Source organism: Moschus berezovskii, chromosome 6, assembly GCF_049115385.1.
Source record: "Moschus berezovskii isolate FMDL1 chromosome 6, NW_MosBer_1.0, whole genome shotgun sequence".
Lineage (NCBI taxonomy): Eukaryota > Metazoa > Chordata > Mammalia > Artiodactyla > Moschidae > Moschus > Moschus berezovskii.
In genome coordinates, this window is record NC_142465.1 from 64368974 (window position 1) to 64390617 (window position 21644).

At 41.1% G+C, this 21644-nt stretch overlaps 1 protein-coding gene across 1 annotated transcript; it reads right to left on the reverse strand.

Moving 5' to 3' along the window:
- Window positions 1-681: 681 nt before the first annotated feature.
- On the reverse strand, window positions 682-1674 carry NEUROD4 (neuronal differentiation 4). The gene has a single exon (XM_055396552.2). The coding sequence runs from the start codon at window positions 1672-1674 to the stop codon at window positions 682-684; it is 993 nt and encodes a 330-aa protein (XP_055252527.2).
- Window positions 1675-21644: the final 19970 nt, after the last annotated feature.

Sequence of the window (21644 nt, forward strand, 5' to 3'; positions counted from 1 at the left end):
CAAATTACTAAGGAAGATATGTTCAGCTTTCAGTCCAGTAAGAAATAGAGCTAATCTCTTAAAGAACATTATTCACAGTGACAGTCAAGGTAGAATGTCAACCTCTGGAAGATAGTTTTAGATGGATGCAAAGAAGTCCTTTCATCAAGTCTGAAAGACATGCACCTGGTGCTCCTTTAGCAATTCCATCCGATCATTCCACACATAGTGTCCATTTCCTATTACTCCTCAATCCTTCCACCATTAAGAAGATTGTAGAAATGATCCCCAAAGTCATAGAATTTCATAACTGTGAAGAACTTTAGAAAGTATCTAAACTTAGAACAACTGCCTGATTTACCAGTAAGTAAACAGAGGCCAGAAATGAAAAATGAATAGGCATAGACCATTCAATGAGTTTTGGCACCACTAGGATAAGACCCAGGGTTTCTGATCTATTTTCACATGATTGTAAACAATCAAATAATTTCTTGTGAGGACCCACAATAAAGGAATCAGTACAATATGAGAAATTGATGAGAAAGGAGGGTGACAGGTTACGGAGACCCAAAGAGCCTAAGGACTATTGTGTTTGATATATATCTATAGGGTCCCATTAAGGTCACCGAATCCTCAGCTCAATGACTTGAGCTATGGAAAATGTCTCCAGACATCTTTCCCTGAAATGCTGGTCTGACTGCCCTAGTCAGTGAAGATTGTATTGAGTTGGGCCCCAATGCTATGGTGGGGGTAAGAATCATAGGACATATCTATGGGAACATCATAGTGGGGGGTGCCAGCCTGAAAAGGAGTTGAATGCACATGCCCTGAGCTTAGACTTGCAGTGGGGTAATGTGGCATGAAACTGTAGGATTTATCCAGGTCAGGGGAGCCATCTTGCTTCAAGGAGAAGTTCCCACTGATGCTCAGGGGTGGAGTAAGGGGGCCCTCATAAGGTGGTGTACTGCAGTCAGGTGGGTGGCTCCCAAAAGATGACTGTCCCAAACTCTTGAATACCGGGGGTTTGAGATTAATAAGATGTGTTTCCATATGGCCATAAGGAGGGCTGGGGAGCCCAGGAGATTGATAGTTGAAGTTGTGGACAGAGATGGCAGAGTCACAGATAGATTTCTCCTCACGCTTTTCCAGGAGGACGGACTGAGAGCCCAGCTGGAGGCACCCAGCCACCAGGTTGCTTGTAGGCTGAGAGAGCCCTTTACAGAGCATCTCCACAAAGCCCTTCCCCTCAGGTGTCTGTCCAGTTTCTAGGACCTCAGACAAAGCCCAAATATAGTTCCTGGCCAGTCTAAGAGTCTCTATCTTGGAGAGCTTTTGGGTCTTAGAGTAGCACGGCATGACCCTCCTCAGATTGTCCAGGGCATCGTTCAGGCCGTGCATCCGGGTCCGTTCCCTAGCATTAGCCTTGACTCTTCGAGCCCTGAATCTCTCAAGGCGAGCTTTTGTCATCTTCTTTTTCTTGGGACCTCTTCTTTTAGGCTTCTCCCCGTCTTCTTCCTCCTCTTCTTCCTCCTCAATACTGTCATGATCTTCAGCTAAGCTGCCCAGCATTCTATAAGCAGCCTGGCTTCTCTCCTCTTCCTTTACCTCACTCTGAGAGGCCAGACCTTTGTCCATCCAAGATGGTGTGGTGACCAACTCTGTCATCTCCTTGGGTTTCACGTAAGCTTTTGCCATCTCCAGACTCTGGGGAAAAAACAGCAGTGGTTAGTTTCTGCGGACATTTGACTTGATTTAAAGTTAAATTTTCTTTTTACATCTTAGATGTAAAGCACAGAATTTGTTTGGAATTCAACTTATGATTATCTAGTCCAAACCCTCCACTCTAAATAACAAATCTAAACTCAAGCCCAGCACGCTCATTGAACTGTAGTATTTATAAGAAAGTCAACTATAGAAAAAGAAATTGACTTGATTATTCATTGCAGAGTCAATACCTAACTCTTTTTATTCTCCAGTTCTTCATCTTATGGATATTTTATCCCCAAATAGCCGATATAACACTCAAAACATGTTTTTCTTTCTTCCCAGAATCAGATCATAAAAGTAAATAGCTAAGGTGGGCATATAAATTATCGTCCAAATACAGAAACTTCTGAAATGGAAAGAAGATGCTGAAGTAGTTATAATTAGATAATATGTAAACAATAATTGTAGTTATTGCAAAATTTTAAAGCATATCAAGTGATAATATTAATAAATTGTTGTATATTTACATCACAAAATAAATGAGAAACTGTAGTGAGATCATTCAGAGTTTGTTCATGTTCTACAAAGGACTACTCAATCTTTATTTAGAGACATGTCACATACATATAACCCCAACATCCCTGTTTCCCACTGACTCTGCTGGTACACCATATGATCATGAAATATTTCTCTCACCAGGGCCAAAAGAGCACTTAGTCTTTCGGAAAGCACCTTGTGGTCTGTCTAATGTTAGTGGTGTTAGTGGTGTTAGAGGTGTTAGTCACATGGTGTCTAGAAAGAATCAGGAAAACAGAGGAGGTTACCACTGATTATCTTTCAAATCCACCCAGATGTTAAAAGTAAGAACTCTTCATTGAACATGTATCTCACACCAACAGAAAAGAAAATGGCAACAGCTAAAATTACAAGCCAGAGTTCTACCAAACCTATTTAAGATTATCTTTTGTGCAACTATTATAATAAGATTTCATTAAAAATGAAAAATCTGGAACAGATTTTACACTTCACCAAACAGTGACTGCAAACATAGCAAGACTATTTCAGGCAAACATGCAAATATTTTAACTCACTTGCCTAACAGATACTGTTTACTCAGAATTTTCTATGAAAAATAGTAAAACTTATTTGAAACCCAAGAGACTAGTTGTTTAGTCAACGTTTAGCATTCAATTCTGGAAGGACCTGAATTGTTTTGAGATTTGTAGGTATATAATTTACCAAATAAAAGTATCTGATAAACTCCATTGGGCCATCCCAGTTCACCAGCTAGTTTTTGAGATGTTAAACCCTCCATCACCTTTGTATATCAGAAAGGGGAGAACATGATAAGTGTTTTTTGATCCTTGAGGCTTGAGCCTCAAATCAATGAATGCAGGAATTAGTAGGTAGCTTTTAAAAGTATAAATATATGGTTTGACTTGTTTCTGGTAATCTGAGCTTGTTTTCCTTGTAACCTCATTTACCTCCTATAAATAATTAATGCGACTGCATGGCAAAAACAGCCTAGGTTTCATGTTAATCAGCACGGAAATCATGTCAGCTTGACTTACTCACTTAATAAGGCTTCCTGGGTAAGCAGCTTTATTGAAAACACACGTTCAAACCTATTGGTCAACTGGCTGCCCAGGCCAAATCAGAAAATCCCACTTTTAATATGGATGATGGAGCTTGTGTGCTGAGCTGCACTTCTAACGCAGGCAAATATCCAGAGGGAGGGTGAAAGACCTAATTAACTTTCTGTTAAAGTAACACAGACCTTCCAGAGGCAGGTGCACGCTGAAGCCAGAGAGGACGGAGTGGGCTTGGGAAACCTAATGTTCCACACATCACTGCAATACCATTTGTATAGTCTTAGAGCAAAATGTTGAGGGAAAGGGAGATTCTGATGCTCACTTTATAGCTGAGGTCACTGCAGGTCAGCTAGATTAAGTAATGGAAATACGAAGACATAGAGCAAGTAGAGGAAGACATAGAGCAAGTAGAGGAAGACATAGCACCAGTTCTTCTGGTTACAAATACTAGGTTTTATGCTTTTTTCCTTTTTATTTTCATCACAGCTACCAAAAGAAACAAAGAGACTTTGACTTCGGGAGATGTGGGTCAGTAGAGCTAAGTCAATAGGAAATGATTCTCATTCAAAGGGAGGCTCGTTTAAGAGTTCTCTGCTTTCTAAACTCTCATATTCCAGGATTCCTTCTTATTCCAAGCTAGATTCTTGTTGTTTTTCATTTATTCTCCCCTCCTGTTTTTTTAAACTCTGTTTCCTTCTCCTTGGCCACTTTCTTCTCTTTCTCTCATCTCCTGTTCGTTGTCATCATTAGCACTGGGTGGTACATACATGCATGAAGAGGACAGAAGGAAGTTGCAGGAGAGTTTCCTCAATTGTCCTAAAACCAAATACTATCCTAGCCTCTGCATTTGAGTTTTTTTATCATCCCCACTTCTGTGGCTCTGGACACTAGCCAAGTGCTGTCTACCCTCACACCCATCACAACATGGGATTGGATCAGAACAGACTACATTTTGCCTTTAACATAATTGGATGGTTTCTGTAAGAGTCAAAGAGCTGCTTTCAAATCAGATTTGTAGCAGGTATAAAGGAAAAGAGCCAAAAGATTTTGACTAAAACAATTAAAAGGGCAGCAAGTTTTCATCTTTGTTCTCTTACTGACCATAGAAAGGACATAGATAGCTCCAGTTTAACTTTCTTTATTCCCATAAATACTGGTCCATACACTCTGAGAGAATCCCATGAATATACAGTGTGGTCTCAAAACATGGAAGCTGGAATAACACACATTCTAGTCCCAACTCTTTCAATTCCTGGTAATTGTTCTCAAACACAGTACGTAAGCTCTCTGATCTTTCACGCCCTCTTTGATAAAGTGAGGATACGATATATTCTATGTGGTTTTGCAAGACAAAAAATATGAGAAAGGATTTTGTAAACTTTTAATGATATAAAACATTGTCCATATATTTATTTGTTTTCTGTTTATTCTGGGGTTTTCTTATCAAATTCATTCACACGTCCGCTTATTCAGAAATACAAATTATTCCTCATGGGTGAATAGTAAAAGGTAACAGTATTAATTACTGTGACCCTTATTATCTGGATGGAACCTCCTCTGATTGGCTCAGATCATCTGGCAATTGCCTAATAACCTTCCCTTTTACCCAATATGGCTAGACAGCACAAACCCTGGAGTCAGATTGCGCGTGTCTGCTCATTCACTCAGTCCCCTTTGACTCTTTGTATCCCCATGGAGTACAGCATCTCCTGCGTCTCCTGCATCTCCTGCATTGGCAGGCAGAAGTTTTACCAGTGAGCCACTACCTGAGTTCAGATTTCAGCTCAACTACTTTCCAGATATGTGGTCTTAAGCAAGTTTCATAATCTTTCTGTCCAGTCTTCTCTTTAAAATAGGAATAATCATGGCCTTACCTCACTAATTTATTGTGAGCATAAATACATTTAAAGACTTTGAATAGTGCCAGATACTGTAAATGCCATGTAATTGTGAGGTATTTTGTTCCTAAAGTTCACCATGAGTTTTTCTGGCCACATGGACAAAATAGGTGTAATTACAGTCTATGCTTAATGTGGATTTTATGCCAGCAAAAGCCAATGGCTCCATCTCAACACCAATTTTAAAAACTTCCTGATAAACTCTTTCCCCCAACCTCTTAATGAAATGAAATTTCAAAGCTCCTATTCTGTTACAAAGGATGAGGGAACAGAACTCTATCCTCTGTCTCTGCTGGGTTGACTAAAACTCTTCTACCATGTTCCAGAAGAAAGTTAACCTCTTTTATCCTGTTTTATAACTCCAAGACAGCAGTTGGCTGGAGCCCTCCTCAGTCACATGAATTTTCAGGGCCATAAAGTTTCTGGTGGAATACAGACCACCGTTGGCACTTGGACATTTTTCCTTAGTCTCTGATTAAACAATATTTGGGATAAGACTTTCCTACCAGAATCAAGGGCCAGACCACTGAGGAGAAAAATCAAGAGTCTCTCAAATAGAAGTAAAAGCCAGGACTCCCCGAAGATACAGAAGAAACCCTTTCCTTTGACTTTTTCCACCTAAATATCTTCAGTGCATCAAAAGGTCAGCAGGGGGAAAAAGATAAACATCCAGTTTTTTAGTTGAGAGTTGAAAACATGTGTGATGCACTTCTGAGTTGAAACTCAGGAAACCAACTTTGCTGTGTCCAGAACAGGGAACTAATTCTCTAATTCTACCATGATTCTCAGCCTGCTAAAGAACCAGCTCCAAGGTGTATCAAAAAAAGCATGAAATTGAAACTATGTTCCATCACTCACTTATTATATGAGCACAAAAAATATTATAATTCTTTTACTCTTGGGGAAAAATGGACATAATATTTTTGTCCTTCATATCTCATTTAGAAGCGTTTATAAAAGCAAGTACTTTGTAAAGTTATTGTGCAAATGTAAAGATAAAAGCTGTATGGAAAAATGTATTCCACTATTGCACAAAGTTGTGTGATATACCATTTTCAGGTTTCCCCAATTCCTAGAAAAGAAGTTATCTCTCAAAATTTACATGAAGCAGACTCAAATAAGATAAAAATCAATGAATACTGGCTCTGGAGGCACAATACAGGCTCCCCTGTATCCCCAAATACATTCTGATCTTTTAAAGCTCATTTTACCTTTTAATCTTAGAATTTGGAGTTCCTTATGCTTCTACACTTTATACAGAATTTTTCCCTTTCTTTAGGATTCTTCTGTGAAATTTCAAGTTTGGAAAATTCTCTCAAATGCAATTTTTCCCATTTATTTTTAATTTAAAAAAATCTCTTCTGCAAAACAAAAAGTTTTGCTTACGCAATGATTATGATGACCCAATACTTTCATCTTTGGCAAAGGGAATGGCAACCCACTCCAGTATTTTTGCCTGGAGAATCCCATGGACAGAGGAGCCTTGCAGGCTACAGTCTATGGGGTCACAAGAGTTGGACATGACTGAGCAACTAAGCACACACAATACTTTCATCACTGAGGCTGAGGTCTTTGGGCATTACTGTCATGTGGGACTGTCCTGGAATTCATTCAACACGTTTACTATTTTTGAGTTGTAAGGAAGTTTCAGTTGATGAATAAGTGAACAAGGAGCGCTTGCATGTGTGTCTGTGGTGATTAGATGGTATCTTTCCTCTTAAATGCTGATTGTACTAACTTCACCACCTGATCCTATGACTAAATCCTAAATACAAAAAGGACAGGGACTATTCAGTCCAGTTTCTTGCAAATGTAAGGATCAGAGAGACTAATGTCATGCTTGGATTTACAGAGTCTTTGCACTGACAACAGGATACAAACCAGGGTACTCATAAGTCATGCTACCTGGAAACAGCCAGTAGGCTGTTTTGCACTCTTCCTATTCAACCTTTTGGGTTTCCCTGGTGGCTCAGATGGCAAAGAGTCTGCCTGCAATGCAGGAGACCTGGGTTCAATCCCTGGATCATGAAGATTCTCTGGAGAAGGGAATGGCTACCCACTCCAGTCTTCTTGCCTGGAGAATTCCATGGACAGAGGATCCTCTACAGTCCATGGGGTTGCAAAAAGTCAGACACAACTGAGCAACTAATACTATTCAACCTTTACACACTCCCACTTTCCTTCTTGATTAATACTTGTACACATACACACACCTCTTATCCAGCAGAGCTACATCATACTTTAGTTTTCATACCCTCAGATCCTGATGGTGAACTCTGCCAACAGAAATTACTCAGTCCTTCAGTTTTCCCTCCTTGTTCTTCAGCATTTCATCTCTGGTCCCTCTGTCAAAATGAGGGAGGCATTTTACATATATTATTATTTTTCTGAACATAATACCCCTATATTTCTAGGGGTAGGTGAATGATAAAAGACAGAGGAGGCAAAACTATACATGGACAATCTTTCTTTTCTGATTGCCCATCTGAAAGAGTTGAGGAAGAAGAAATGTTTCCCCACTGATGTCAACAGTCTAAGGACTTTTTAGCCAAGCAAAGGGGGGCCAATGGTGAAAACATATGCCTTGGCTTGACAGCATCTTCTTTCCTTCCCTTTTCTATTTTCATCACTCCTACCCCATTCCCTTCACTTCTCACATAGTCAAAAATGCTGCGAACTGAATGGTGGATTGGGTCAATTTTTTCAACATATTTGGTGGCCCTTCTCAGGAAAGCAGTTAAATTCTTTGGCCCTTTACTTCTGCATCAATAAAATGGAAAAATGGGTTTGATAGGAATGGTGGATAATTTATAATCCCTATTTTATAAAATTGATTGAGCATATCTGAGTTTCACTTTGAGTGACAGATGCTTGGGAATTAGTGAAATTATTACAATTTTAATATCTGTCCACAAGCATTCTTTCTCTGCTTCTCCATTCAAGTTTCCTAAATCCTACTCCCTTCTTACTTAGCCCAAAAGAGACTTACCTCACCCCAATTGCTCCTCTAGGTCCACAGGAACTACCCACAGAAACTTCAGTAATCCCCGTACCACCCCATCGCTGGCTCACCTCTGTCAGTAGCAATCCCTGGAGTGAACTCTGTGAATCTGTGTCCTGGAGAAGACTTAGAGAAGCCAAGTCTCCCTGACCATCCAGAGCATAAGAGGAGGTGCTTTTAGCGATCCATGTTAAACCCGGCCACTGCCTCTTAGAATTGCCCCCAGGTCTGGTTTCCCTGACTGCTATTCTACTCCTTCCTTGGAGTTCTATATGCTCCTTCAGGACTCCTTTAGGCTGATGCAGCTGGTTTAGTCGGTCTTCAGTACCTCCTCTCCCTGGTTAGTTCCCTGGAGTGGAGCTTTCAGGACCACAGCCTCTGGGCAGCTCCTGCGCTCTGACCGGAGCCTCAGAGTTGCAGCAGTTTTGATTGCTTTCCCAGCTGTCCAGGGACGGGTGATGCTGCCGGCAATCTAACTCCTCCCCTTCCCCAGATGAAAGGCACGCCCACTTCAAAGGGCTCCTCTGGTCAGGTCCAGCTGAGCTATTCGTTTGTTTGTTTAAATGGGGATAGAGGTTAGTAGGAGGGGAATATGAGAGAAGAGCTGCTGAAGTTGAGCGGTAAAGAAAAAGAGGACTGGAAATTTTTGTAGTTAAAAAGATAAGAAATAGGACTTGACCAAAGGGCAATACAGGGAAAGAGAATTGGTGGTAAACTTGGATAAAGGGCTACTAAGGGCAAATAAAATATATTGGCCCATGTCTGAAAAGTCAAAAAAAAAAAAAAAAACACTGAGAAAGATGCATGCCCAGGGCACAGCATCAATGACTGTTATCTTACACATGTGGACTGGTGTCTTTGGCTTTAAAACTTCCAAACTCTAAAAGTAGAAGAATTATCTCCCTCTCCCTTTTTTCAAACTTGTCAAACTTATTCCCATTTAAAACCCTTTCATTTTATTTAGTGAATATAGACAAAGCTATATCTATATTTACTATCCTGTTCTTTCAACTTTTCTGTTTGTTTGAAATTTTAAAAACAAAAAGCAGATGAATTAAATATTTCATTCTGAGGACACTTAACTCCTCAAATTATAAAGGAGGTTCCAGTATTGTTTTTCAAAAATATATCATTAAGCATTCAGGTAGAAAAAGTTCACCTGAGGGGTAATGAATTTGGAAGGAAAGAAGGGTCAAGTAATTCCTAAAATTCCTATGGCATGTTGAAGTTAGATTAAATTGCTAGAAGAGAAAAAAGAAAACTACATCTGTAAAGATTTAACGAAAATAAATGTATATGCTTTATGACAGAGAGCTATCTGTGGACCAGACTACCAAGTCAAAGTGTGGAATCTTCATCGTAGAGATTGTCAGATTTGGAATACTATCTGGTGTAAAAAATTTACCAAGATCAAATAAATCATTGTGAGTTCCTTTTAAGGTATAAACGATTTTACAATCTTCTAGTCATTCTGAGGAGGAAACAGTTGCATGAACTTTAATAGTTTGACTTCATTTCTGGCATCAATTTTCACATCTGTAAAATGATCTAATCGCTTAAGTGTTTTCTAGCAGTAGCAAGATAGGATTCTCAACCTCTTTTTGAAATTGACTTGAAGGCAATTTTCCAGGCTTTTTGGAAATCACTTACTTTACCAATGTAACAAGCACATGTTTGTGACAGAGATGAAGAGTTATGCCTTGTTATAAGGAAAAGTGCAAAAGTTTAAAAGGAAACATAGTTTTACTGCCAATAAAGTTGAAAGAAATACCGTAGGTTTGAAATTGTTAAATTTTTTCTAATTCTAATATAGTGTCACATGACTCTTGTCCTTCCCCAAAAGCTAGAAAATAGAAATTAATACTTTGTTTTATAAGAAATTGTTCATAGGAAAATTTCAACGCTCTTACTAATCTTTTTCACATCCCTATCCAGGAAATATCTGCTCAGTAAAATAAACTTCATTTTCAGTCATTAAATAACACATGCTAGGGAATAGTGAACTTCTAAAAACCGAATCAAAATCTACTCCTCAGCCAGAGGAAATTTATCTATGGAGGAATTTGTGTTTAAGAGTATAGCTGCAATGAGCACGTTTAGGATGGATTGATCTCGTGTGTGTCTTCCGAGCCACCTCCTTGGATGTTTGAGAGCTGATGACACCAGTGGTGTTAGGATCCTGCCCCTGAAATGTTCAGAGGACAGGGAGGAGATTAGCAGAAAGGTAAACATATTGAGACAAAGATGCGGGTGGGGACAGAACATTCTGTGGGGCTCCTTGCTTTAGCTGACAGATGTGAGGAACTGGACACAATAGGATTAGCTCTCAAAACACGTTTAATTGTGTGTTCGTGTGTGTGCTTGCGCGTGCAGCCTTGGTAGGGAGTCGAGGAGGGTACTGAGTTTAAGAGCTGCCTTTTTCAGAGGGAAGGGTGGATGGAATCTGTTTCATCAGGGTCCCCCCCTCATCACAGCTCCTGGACGGTTAGGCACTTGGCTATTCAGCTTAGAGGGAGCAGGAAGGCGGCGGGTGGGGGCGGGGAGGGGGAGGAGTAGGGATGCAGTCGGGAGAGGCCAGGGGGTGGTGGCTGAATGCTAGGGAGTTGTACTCAGTCTCCTCCCCCAACACGGTTTCCTCGGCCAGAGGTCCAATCCCCAGCCCTTCCTTCTTTCTCTGCTGCTTTTTGTAAAGCTCTGAGCTAACCTGTTAGAACCATCTGCTGGGCGTGGAGGGGGGGAAACGCAACCAGCGCTCAGTGGCCGGCCTGCAGGCCTGGCGGCCAGGAGCCATTGAAACGGAGAGGAGGGAGGCAACAGGCAGATTTATGGGCAGCAATCTGTTACCAACCCCCGCCCCCAAGGCCCCTCTGCCAGGAGACGGCTTGATAATCCATCAACCCCACTAATGAATTAATTAGTATTCCCAGTAATCCCGACCCCCAAAGGGAACTGGCCCGCGGGCCCCTAAGAGCCCTGGAAACTGCCTTCTTCGACCAGACACTGAAGACCAGGGACCAGTGCCTGACATCCGTCCCCAGGGTGCTGAGCTGCAAGCCGCAGAGCCTGTTGGGAAAGATCCCCAGATGTCCGCCTTCTCACCTTCCCTCGGGAGATGGCTGGCTTTTGCTGAATTAAAACCAAATGGAGTCCCAGAGCCATAAATTAGGGACTGTGGAGAGTAGGACGATGAACTTCGAGAAAGTGAGAATTCCGGCTGCCCATATTTCGGGTAAAATTTGAGCAATTCTTAAAGATATTCTGGGGGCAGAAGTTCAGCACTCCAGGCGGGAAATAGTACAGGGTCAAAGATAATTATGAAACAGGCTGGAGCAAAATGACATGAATAAGAAGACTGGAGTAACACAGAGGTGTCAGTTGAGTTTCTGAACAGTCTGGAAACTGGGAGTTTCAATAACCCTCCCTTACAACTTCAAAGTCCTTCCTTCTTTCACTCTGTGATGCAGTGGGGTGAGAAAGCTTGGGAGTAAGTTGTTCTTAAACCTGTATCTGCCCCTGTTTGTGTGGCCATAATGAGTGATCTGAGCTCTCTGGGTCTCACATCACCAGCCAATAACCAGGTTGGATTACGATCTCTTGGATTCCTTCAGGCTCTACCATTCAGCAACGATGACATAGTTAAATGTTACAGTGCCCCTTTGAGGGTGATTAACACTAGCCCATTCAAAAGCCTTTGGTCTGAGTGCCCAAGTTTGAATAGGTAACAAATGAAGTTAGTGACAAAAAGGGATCTAGAAACTAGGTAATAGTCTTGGGTGTATCCCCTTCTTGGGAATCCCCAGATTCCTTGTCTCTTTGGGGAAGAACACTTGACTCAACCTTCTGTCGTGCGGGTCACTCAAGGTCTGTACATTTGGGCATTCACTGGCCATACAGAGTGACTCATTCCAGCTACAAAAAATGCTACCATTTATTGAAATCTGTTGGGAAACGTCTGCACCTTTGAACACTCTATATTCTCTGCCTCCCGCAACATTTTCTCTGCATCCTCACCAACATTTGTTATTTGTAGACTGTTTTCAATAATTTCTCATTGTGGCTTCAATTTGCATTTCCCTAATGCAAGGAGATCCAACCAGTCCATTCTAAAGGAGATCGATCCTGTGTGTTCATTGGAAGGACTGATGCTAAAGCTGAAACTCCAATACTTTGGCCGCCTCATGCGACGAGTTGACTCACTGGAAAAGACTCTGATGCTGGGAGGGATTGGGGGTGGGAGGAAAAGGGGACGACAGAGAATGAGATGGCTGGATGGCATCACCGACTCGATGGACATGAGTTTGAGTGAACTCCGGGAGTTGGTGATGCACAGGGAGGCCTGGCGTGCTGTGATTCATGGGGTCACGGAGAGTCGGACACTACTGAGCAACTGAACTGAACTGAACTGATTAGTTAGTGATGTCGAACATCTTTTCACATCCCTATTGGCCATCTGTATGTCTTCTTCAGAAAACTGTCTATTCACTTCCTCCCCCATTTCTTAATCTTTATTTATTTATTTTGCTGTTGTTGAGTTGTATAAGTTCTTGATGTATTTTTGGATGTTAACCTCTTATCAGATATATCATTTGCAAATATCGTCTCCCATTAGGTAGATTGTCTTTTTGCTTTGTTGATGGTTTCCTGTGCTGTGCAGAAGTGGTTTTTCGTTTGTTTGTTTGATTTAGTCCCATTTGTTTCCTTTTCGTTTCCCTTGCCTAAGAAGAAATATGAGTTAAGTTACTGCTAAGACCAATGTCAAAGAGCAGACTGTCTATGCTTCCTTCTAAGAGTTTTACGGTGTTGGGTCTTACATACAAGTCTTTAATCCATTCTCAGTTAATTTTTGTGTATGATGTGAGATATTGGTCTACTTTCTTTTTCTTTCTTTTGTTTTTTTTTGCATGTCAGTTCAGTTTCAGTTGCTCAGTCGTGTCCAACTCTTTGTGACCCCATGGACTGCAGAACACCAGGCTTCCCTGTCCATCACCAACTCCTGGAGCTTGCTCAAACTAATGTCAATTGAGTCGGTGACACCATCCAACCATCTCATCCTCTGTCATCACCTTTTCCTCCTGCCTTCAATCTTTCCCAGCATCAGGGTCTTTTCTAGTGAGTCAGTTCTTCCCATCAGGTGGCCAAAGTATTACAGTTTCAGCTTCAGCATCAGTTCTTCCAATGGATATTCAGGACTGATTTCCTTTAGGATTGACTGGTTGGATCTCCTTGCATTCCAAGGGACTCTCAAGACTATTCTCCAAAACCACAGTTCAAAAACATCAATTCCTCGGCACTCGGCTTTCTTTATAGTCCAACTCTCACATCCATACATGACTACTGGAAAAACCGTAGCTTTGACTAGACAGAGCTTTGTAGGCAAAGTAATGTCTCTGCTTTTTAATATGCTGTCTAGGTTGGTCATAACTTTTCTTCCAAGGAGCAAGCGTCTTTTAATTTCAGGGCTGCAGTCACCATCTGCAGTGATTTTGGAGCCCAAGAAAATAAAGCATGTCACTGTTTCCATTGTTTCTCAATGGTTTTGCATGTGGCTGTCCATTTTTCTCAATACCACTTATTGAAGAGACTATCATTTTTCCATTTTATGTTCGTTGCTTCTTTGTCATAAATTAGCTGTCCATATATGTGTGGGTTTATTTCTGGGCTCTCAATTCTAACTAAAATTTCTCATTTTTAACCAACTTTCAATATCTAGAAAATCAAATTACATAAATATATATTTCAAACCTCCACTTCTTCATGTCTTTTATATATATATATATATTCTACTTTTTATTTGTTTTTATTCTCTATTATTGGGGGTGCTGTACCACATGGCTTGTGCTATTTTAATTCCTCAACTGGGGATTGAACCCAGGCCCTCAGTACTGAGAGGTCAGAGTCTTAACCATTGGGCCACCAGGGAATCCCTCTCCATGTCTAACATAATTACGTATGTGCCATGGAACCATGTATGGACCAGAGGTGTTCATTGCAGTATTGTTTTTAATACAAAAAGTTTTTGAATACATTACATAACCAATGGGTTAGCCAAATAATAGAATACTTTCTGATTTGCATGAGTTGGTATATATAGCCTTAAAAGAAATGTACTTTATGTATTAATATGCTGGGGGGAAAATGTAAAATGATTTTTAGAAATACAAGTTCAACATGATACAGTTAACCTTTAATATTTACACACATACATTAAATAATAGATACACACACACAAACTGATAACAGTGAGTCTACAGAATATCTCAAGACTGAGATATAAAGTAGATTGAGATCAGGCAGGTATTAAAAAGAGATTGTTTATATGACAATTATCAAATATTAATATATAAGTTTTGAAAGTAAAATTGATGTTAAAACATGCCATCTTTAAAATCTCATTTCCCACTAATAGCCAAACTTATTTTTCTGAAGGATCTTATAGTTCCTTCCAACTCCAAACTCTGGAGTATATGGTGATATGACTCTTCCATGAAAAGATTGCTTTACTAGCTCCCATTAAGTCTACCCTCATACACTCAGCCCCAGGAGCATTTGCCTGATCTTAGTAGCAAACTTTGGGTTGAATTTAAGAGGCTTCTATCAAGCTCTGAGAACTATCTGGTAGGGATAGTGGAGGTGTCCTAAGCATCCAGCCTTAATTTATACTACTGGAAGAAAACTAGGGTAATGAGATGAATAACACCAAGTCTCCTGGGAGGACCAAGCTAAGCATTGCCCTTGGCAGTCTCAGATCACAGCCAAAGCTCAATTACTCTAAGTGGACCCTGCACCATTACAGAGACTGTTCCCTTGCATCCATAGGAGCTTTCAGTGGCCTGCTCCACAAGGTCAGTTGTTTCAATCATGTCACCTCTCCTAAGCATTCATTGATTGAGTGAGGCAGAAGTCAATGAGAAGAAACTAATTATTAACTGTAGTAATTATAGCTAGGCCCTACAGAACATTTAACATCTGTTAGAGACTAAGTGCTTTGCATGTATTATTTTTATCATCATAACAGCCTTATGAGGTATTATTATTATTATCATGATCATTATTATTACTATTATGTCTGTTTTACAAATAAATTGATCAAATACAGAAAGATTAAAGCAGTTGCCTAAGGTCACATGGGAAGTGTTGGTGTACTAAATGATGATCCTGGGATTTGGATACAACAACTGGTAGTTAACTGTACATCCAGAATCTATCCCCTGGATACTCTGGGGTGGGGATGTGGGGGTGGGGGAGGGGTGCAGGGAATGACACAAAGTAAAATGATGAACAGTGGCCTCTGCTATCACAGCCTGAATCACCTGGCAGTTTGGCATTCTCATCTGGTTCCCCATTGTTCAGAAAATGTTCAGAAGAATCATGTTTTGCCCACAATACAGTTGCCTGAGATTGAATTTCAGGAGACTTTTTACCACTACAACTGAAGATGCAATATGAGAAGGTGGTCTCATCATGGTCCCTAGAATAGCTCCTGCAACACATGAGACACTCTCCACTCATCTGGCCTCTCCTGAGCCCCACTCTGTCTCAGACCTCATGCTCTCAGAGAGTATTTGATGAATCCAGAGCAGAGAGAATAACCTCTTTTATGAAAATAAAACATAAAACCTTTGGGCCAACCAGAGTATTGCAAGAAGACCATTGTGGGAGCTACCTACAGCAGCAGGCTGTGTACTCATCATCATGGAACTCACCTTCCAAATGGGATTTTCTCCCACTAATCTTAAGGGAAAATAACAAAATAATATAAGAAACAATCGCATAGCCCAGCTCCCAAACGCTGACGTTCTGCCTCTACAATAAACAATTTTCAACCACAAAGGTCTGGTTGAACCTCTCAGACATTATCCCCTTCCTCCTGCTCTTCTATTCTCTCATCAAGAAAGACCTTTATTTCTTGACACCTTAATTTCTGATACCAGCTAGGAAGACAGGGAATCAGGCAACAGAGAAGGCAAAACTGCTCTGCTTTTGGGGTTCAAAGGTGAGTATTTTAAGATTCCATAATTACAGTATGGGGAAAAGGTAGGGTTCAGGGAGGAAACTGACATTTGCAAGGTATTTGCACCATACAGTCACACTAATCATCTGCATACATTATCTCCATTAACAATATTTACAGCCAACATTTCCTGAATGTCCACATTGAATTCAGAGTTTTACCTGCATTACTTCATTTAATTGCCACTAGTCTTTGATGTAGGAGCTATTGTTATCACTTTTTTAGCAGAGAAGGAAAACAAGGTCCCTTAATTCATGCCTTCAATCAATATTTGACTGCTTCTTACATGCAACAGACCCTGGGGATATATCAGCAAACAAAACAGAAAGTACAAGGAAGTTGCCCAAGGTCACACAGCTAGGAAATGAATGTTGTACTTTGAAAGTCTGCTTACTCTTATGTTGCTTTTGTTTATTTATATTATTATTTTATCCTTTTAATACATAAACATTAGGAGGATAGATTTAAATGAAAATTAAATAGATTAATACTTCACCTCCTTCTCTCTGGGTCGGGAAGCTTCTCTGGAGAAGGAAATGGCAACCCACTCCAGTATTCTTGCCTGGAGAATCCCATGGACAGAGGAACCTGACGGGCTACAGTCCATGGGCTCACAAAGAATAGGACACGACTCAGCATCTAAACCACTCACCTCCTCTAAGGAGTCATACTGTTACATAAAGGGAAGTAGTGGTTCTAGGTAGTTATCAGAAAGAGATGCTCTGTGGCAAGTTGAATAGTTTTTGTATCCCACCCCTGTGCCCTAGTCACTCAGTCATGTCTGACTCTGTGACCCCATGAATGGTAGACTGTCAGGCTCCTCTCTCCATGGGATTTTCCAGGCAAGAATACTGGAGTGGGTTGTCATTTCCTACTCCAGGTGATCATCTTGACCAGGGATTGAACCCATGTCTCTTGCATCTCCTGCATCCATAGGCAGATTCTTTACCACTGCGCCACCTGGGGAGACTTGCCCTCCCTTCAGACACACACACACACACACACACACACACACACGCACGCACGCACGCACGCACACACTAACAGAGTCAATACACAGCTATAGGGTTACATGCCAATTTATTCTTATCCAGAGTGACTAAGCTCTAGTTTTCTTAGTACAGTGGCAGTTCGCACCTGATGTAGAACACTTAATGCCTGTTAATTATTTTTAAAGCCCTTTCCACTTTTAAAACTATCCCAGCTTTAATGTACATTGTTGGATCACCCTACTTACACTCTACATGAAGCTTCAAACTTTCTCATTCCCAATTAGGACCTTGGCTCTCTCTCTTCATTTTCCTTTCCTCCACCATTAAAGGGGTAAAACCTCCCACACCCTCCGTAAGCTCAAAATGATCATAATGAGGGGAGTTGGCGGGGTGTGGAGATATTGGAGGGTGAGGGCTTTATAAATGAACTGTGACAGGTGAATGGAGAAAGTGAGAAAAGTGAGGTTAAAAAGCGAAGACAAAGGCGAAACCTTTCTCTACCGCATCCAGTAACCCCTGTGAAAAAATATTCCCAGGTGCAGCTCAGCCTCCAGATAGCCAGCCCTGACCCCTCCCACCTTCACCCAGATGAATCTAGGAGTTTGAAGCCCAAATCCAGCTTTAAGGGTGGGAGCTGTTTATTCCCCTAGGCTAGAAGGGATTTAACGTCTTTAAAGGCTAAATTAAGGCTCTGAATATTTTCTGTGGGTACCAGCTGAGGCCAGGCTAAAACCACTCTGCTGTCCTCTAGGAACCTCCCACAATAATTCATGGGAAGGGTTGCCACCTATTATTAAGGAGGCTGATGGAGTCTTTCTCTAGATATTGTTTCCCACCCAACCACCTACCCCAGGCAGTTACCTATTTATTGGAGGTATTGAAGATTTAGTCTTACCTAAATTTTTTTTCCTTGTGAGTTATCATCCATTTTATTTTCTTTAACAGCTATTGAATTAACTAATTTTTAAAACCTTTTTATTTTGTATTAGAGTGTAGTTGATTAACAATTTTGTGATAGTTTCAGGTGAACAGCATAGGTACTCAGCCATATATACATGAACACATGTATACATTCGCCCCACAAACTTCCCTCCCATCCAGACTGCCATATAACACTGAGCAGATTTCCCTGTGCTATACAGTAGGTCCTTGTTGGTTATCAATTTTTAAATAAAGCAATGTGTACATGTTCATCCCAACTCCCTAACTATCCCTTTCCCCCCACATCCCACATTTGAGAATAATTGGAATACCCATCCAAGTTCCCCAAGGTTTTGGGATATTATGAATGTCTGGCCCTCCCTGTATCTTTCGCCTTACTCCCCAGCTGTTCTGGAGCCTCCCAAGATGTGGCCTCCTTTTCCTTTTTCTCTGCCTAGCTGACTCTGCACTCTCTTCTTCAGGTTCTGAGGGGGTCTCCATCCCCCTCTCTCAGTCCCTTCTCTACTGTGCGCCCTTTTCCCCTCCCATCTTTCCCCTGCTTTAGTGCACATGTTCCTCAATTTGATTTACTTCTGTACATTGTGTAGCTTTGCAATGGTTGGTCCTTAGAGAGTCCTCAAAGAGAGCACTCCATCTGTCAGCCTCTCACTATCCCCTCCCTGGCCTCCAGCCATCGCCATCGCTCCCCTCCCCCTTCCCTTTCCCAGGGGCAATTGCTATGGGAGCTGTGGAAGATTTAGGCAAACTTCCCGTCCTCCACCTCTTCCCACCTCAGCCCTCACTTGAGAGTTTTCTTTTACCTGCTTTTCCCCCACTCTCACTCAGTATGATTCCTACCATTCTCTCAAGGAAAGCGTTTGAAGTCACAGAAATCAGTGAGAAAGTGCGGTCCAGTGAAGTCACCTTGTGCCCTCTCTCCTACTGGGATGCCTGATGCTGTATAATTAAGACTTGCCGATCTAACACTACATTGGGTTATCCATAGATTCAGGATTAGGCACTTGGACAGTAGGGAGAAATGGTGCAGAAAATCTCAAACTGGAGATAATTCAAAATTATATCTCATTCAACAAATATCTACTTGTTCAAATCCTGGAAGGTGCTGGAGACACAAATGTGAACAAAATTGGAACACTCCAGGGATTCAAGGGAGGCTATTCACACATATGAATAACTTTAATCAAGGAAAAGGGTGATGCGGGCAACATAGGCCCTAGGATTCTAGAAGGTGTCTTGTGGCTCAGGGAATGCTTCCAGTAGGAGGTGTAATTTGAGCTGTGCCTTGAGACAGACAGACAGACATGGCTTCTGTGTGTATTCCCATTAATGCCACAACAAATGGACACTGGGCATTTGTGTGCATTTTTCTCTAAATAATGTGCATTTTCCTGTAATCTTTATTTTATACTGTGTATAAGTAACTGTGTATAATAATAAACCCCTCAAGGAAGTATATTTGTTTAAGGTGACACCCTTAGATGTTTTGTTTTGTTTGTGACTGCTGAGGAAAATCAGCAGATTTACTTATTTTATCATTTTTGACTAGGATTGATAATTAAATTAACTTGTTTCTGGGAAATGTGTTGCATGATTGTACTAACTTTTAAGGTTCTGACAATTTTGAGCCATAGAAACTAAACAGCAAGTTCATATATACAGAGTGCTTTGGATATCTACCTAATTTTTTCCTCCCTTGGGCAAAAAAATCTAAATTAATTTGTGCATGGAAAAAAAAACTAAAACGTCCATAGGGAGAGTGAACTTGAATGAGGCTACTCACTGAGATGGCTTGATGATGTGATGGGAGCTTATCTGAAAACAACCACAACAAAACCAAAAGTCACTTGTGTGTTAAGATGAGACTACAATTCTTTGCTCACATAGTCTCACCTCAAATGATCTAAACAAAACACCCTCAAATCAGAAGTATCCTTGTGTATAAGTAAATTCATCCCTGTGCTGTTTATTAAGTTAAATTCAGTTCAGTTCAGTTCAGCCGCTTAGTCGGGTCCGACTCTTTGTGACCCCATAAATCACAGCACGCCAGGCCTCCCTGTCCATCACCAACCCCCGGAGTTCACTCAAACTCATGTCCATCGAGTCGGTGATGCCATCCAGCCATCTCATTCTCTGTCGTCCCCGTCTCCTCCTACCCCCAATCCCTCCTAGCATCAGACTCTTTTCCAGTGAGTCAACTCATCGCATGAGGTGGCCAAAGTATTGGAGTTTCAACTTTACCATCAGTCCTTCCAATGAAAACCCAGGATTGATCTCCTTTGGAATGGACTGGTTGGATTTCCTTGCAGTCCAAGAGTCTTCTCCAACACCACAGTTCAGCTGGGCTCAGCAGAATAATTAATTCCATTTAGGTAAATTTGTGAAATAAAACTTTGCAGCTTTTGCCTTGTGTTTACCACAGATTTTGAAGACATCTAAAAATGGCAGAAAATAAATAAAAAGCACATGTGTGTGTGTGTGTTTGTGTTCAGTTGCTCAGTTGTGTCCAACTCTTTGTTACCCCTTGAACTGTAGCCTGCCAGGCTCCTCTGTCCATCAAAATTTTCAGGCAAGAATACTGGAGTGGGCTGCCATTTTCCTCCTCCAGGGGACCTTCTCTACCCAGGGATCGATCCTGCAGCACAGGAAAATTTTTGTGCACAATGTGACCTCAGTTGTCTGCAATGTGTGCTAAGAACTGACAATTTTCTACCCCCATACAGCTTGCTGCTGCTAAGTCACTTCAGTCGTGTCCGACTCTGTGCGACCCCATAGACGGAAGCCCACCAGGTTCCCCCGTCCCTGGGATTCTCCAGGCAAGAACACTGGAGTGGGTTGCCATTTCCTTCTCCAATGTGTGAAAGTGAAAAGTGAAAGTGAAGTCACTCAGTCATGTCCGACCCTTAGGACCCCACGGACTGCAGCCTACCAGGCTCCTCCATCCATGGGATTTTCTAGGCAATAGTACTGGAGTGGCTTGCCATTGCCTTCTCCGCCATACAGCTTACTGTATACATTAACCTGTATACATTCCCTATTCAAGAATCTCTTGCCCAGGAGGAAAATTATTTCAAATGCTTTACTGTTTATTTTAGGAATTTTGCTGAAAGAAAGGGGGGGAAATGTTTAAACGAATATTGAATGATAGTATCAAGTGACTTCTTACCATCTAAGACTCTTCAAAATTCTCATTTTATAATCCTTGCCTTTCTTTCTTAATCCTAAACTGTTATATCATTATCTTTATCCTGTTATCTTCACATCTCACACTGAAACACTCTTCTTAAACTACACCTTCACATTATAAATATCCCAACCCCCTCCCAGTCCCTCTAAAAAAAAAAAGACACACACACACACCTAAGATTCTGACAACACAATGATCTCCCTTGCCATGGAAAGCAAAAAATTAAGCTTTGCCTTATAAACAGCTTATTTTGGTAGAATTTTGGAAGAATCCAGCATTTTCAAACATTCAAAGGAAAAAAAGTAAGAAAGAAACACAACAGACTTCTGTTATTCCTT

Bases quoted from the DNA above. Each gene is read 5' to 3' on its own strand.
- NEUROD4 (XM_055396552.2), bottom strand. From the start codon at position 1,674: ATGGCAAAAGCTTACGTGAAACCCAAGGAGATGACAGAGTTGGTCACC.